Consider the following 2,114-nt stretch of genomic DNA (forward strand, 5'->3'; position numbering starts at 1 on the left):
CACCTCCACCTTCTCCAGAGTAAACATCTCCTAAAGAAAGTCCTTCAAAGGTCTCTTCTCCTCTCTCCTGGAAGAACCACATTGTCTGGACAACCTGGAATCCTTCCAGAGTCGTGCCAGGAGCCAACAGCACCTTTCCTGCCCTTGGCTCACTGCTCCAAGATCAAGGAGAAGGGGGTGGAGCCTTCCTGAAACCCACAGTGATGCCTCCACCACATGGAGATGGTTGGAGTCCCCCAAACCCACTGATTGTGTCTAAAACTCTACAAATCCATGATGTCCCAGCCCTTCAGGTCCCACAGAAACATCCACACATCCCAGAGGGGAGTGTGGGACATCCTAAAGGCTTGGACTCATCCCACATCCCCACCAAAGCCGGGATGAAGTGGGAAAACCCTCTGGATATGACAAGGCGGCCACAGCATCACCTCCACCTTCTCCAGAGGAAACATCTCCAAAAGAAAGTCCTTCAGAGGACTTTTCTCCTCTCTCCTGGAAGAACCACATTGTCTGGACAACCTGGACTCCTTCCAGAGTCGTGCCAGGAGCCAACAGCACCTTTCCCGNAGAGGACTTTTCTCCTCTCTCCTGGAAGAACCACATTGTCTGGACAACCTGGACTCCTTCCAGAGTCGTGCCAGGAGCCAACAGCACCTTTCCCGTCCTTGGCTCATTGTTCCAGGATCAAGGAGAAGGGGGATGGTGGAGTCTTCCCAAATCCCACGGTGATGCCTCCACCACATGGAGATGGTTGGAGTTTCCCAAACCCATTGATGTTTCTGAGAGTTGTGTCCGTGGCTCAAACTCCACAAATCCGTGGTGTCCCAGCCCTTCAGGTCCCACAGAAACATCCACACACCCCAGAGGTGAGTGTGGGACATCCTAAAGGCTTGGACTCATCCCACATCCCCACCAAAGCCGGGAGGAAGTGGGAAAACCACCTGGATGTGACAAGGCACCCCCACCTTCTCCAAAGGAAACATCTCCTTGTTCTTCTAAACAAAGTCCTTCAAAGGACTTTTCTCCTCTCTCCTGGAGGAACCACATTGTCTGGACAACCCGGACTCCTTCCAGAGTCGTGCCAGGAGCCAACAGCACCTTTCCTGCCCTTGGCTCACTGCTCCAAGATCAAGGAGAAGGGGGATGGTGGAGCCTTCCCGAATCCCACGGTGATGCCTCCACCACATGGAGATGGTTGGAGTTTCCCAAACCCATTGATGTTGCTCAGAGTTGTGTCTATGACTCAAACTGGACAAATCCGTGGTGTCCCAGCCCTTCAGGTCCCACAGAAACATCCCCACACCCCAGAGGTGAGTGTGGGGCATCCCAAAGGCTTGGACTCATCCCACATTCCCACCAAAGCTTGGATGAAGCGGGAAAACCCTCTGGATATGACAAGGCGGTCACAGCATCACCTCCACCTTCTCCAGAGGAAACATCTCCAAAAGAAAGTCCTTCCAAGGACTTTTCTCCTCTCTCCTGGAGGAACCACATTGTCTGGACAACCTGGAATCCTTCCAGAGTCGTGCCAGGAGCCAACAGCACCTTTCCCGCCCTTGGCTCGCCGCTCATTCCAAAGGGAAGGCCATGGAATGTCACCAAAAGGACTCACCCCTGGGGATGTAGATCTTGTANGCTCATTCCAAAGGGAAGGCCATGGAATGTCACCAAAAGGACTCACCCCTGGGGATGTAGATCTTGTAGCCCTCCAGTTTCCCAGGGGGAGGGGTCCAGGCCACCTTCAGGCTGAAAGGTCCTTCTTCCACCACCCGGAAGTTGGTGACGGGGGGAACGGGAGCTTCGGGACACGGGAAGGGAGGGGACATGTCATGCCATGAGGGAGTGCCAGGGGAAAGAGCCTTGGGAAATCTTCAGGGATAGAGGGGCAAAAAGAGGGAGCAGCAGCAGCTCCCCCTCAGCTGTTTCCTTGGAACAGGGGGATCCCCCTCCGACCTTCCAGGCATTGTCAAGAATGATTTTTAAGGTTCCTTTCCTGAAATTTCCTCATTTCCTTTCCTTTCTTGGAATTTCCTTATTTCCTTTCTGTTCCCAAACCTCCCCTTCCCTTCCTTTCTCTTCCGCCTTTCCTTTCCCTTCCCTGTTCTCTTTCCCTT

General features: G+C 53.5%; 1 protein-coding gene across 1 annotated transcript in view; it reads right to left on the minus strand.

Annotated features, from left to right (window-relative positions):
• The window catches only part of LOC115307890 (collagen alpha-1(VII) chain-like), a gene marked incomplete at its 3' end in the record, with an annotated part of 91,159 nt that overhangs the window by 81,043 nt on the left and 8,002 nt on the right, over positions 1-2,114 (minus strand). The window contains exon 4 of the mRNA XM_029963943.1: positions 1,682-1,798. Coding sequence (XP_029819803.1) covers positions 1,682-1,798 — 117 coding nt within the window. The remainder of the gene's footprint in view (positions 1-1,681; positions 1,799-2,114) is intronic.

Source organism: Manacus vitellinus, unplaced genomic scaffold (genome assembly GCF_001715985.3).
Source record: "Manacus vitellinus isolate BGI_N305 unplaced genomic scaffold, ASM171598v3 scaffold_65_pilon, whole genome shotgun sequence".
NCBI lineage: Eukaryota > Metazoa > Chordata > Aves > Passeriformes > Pipridae > Manacus > Manacus vitellinus.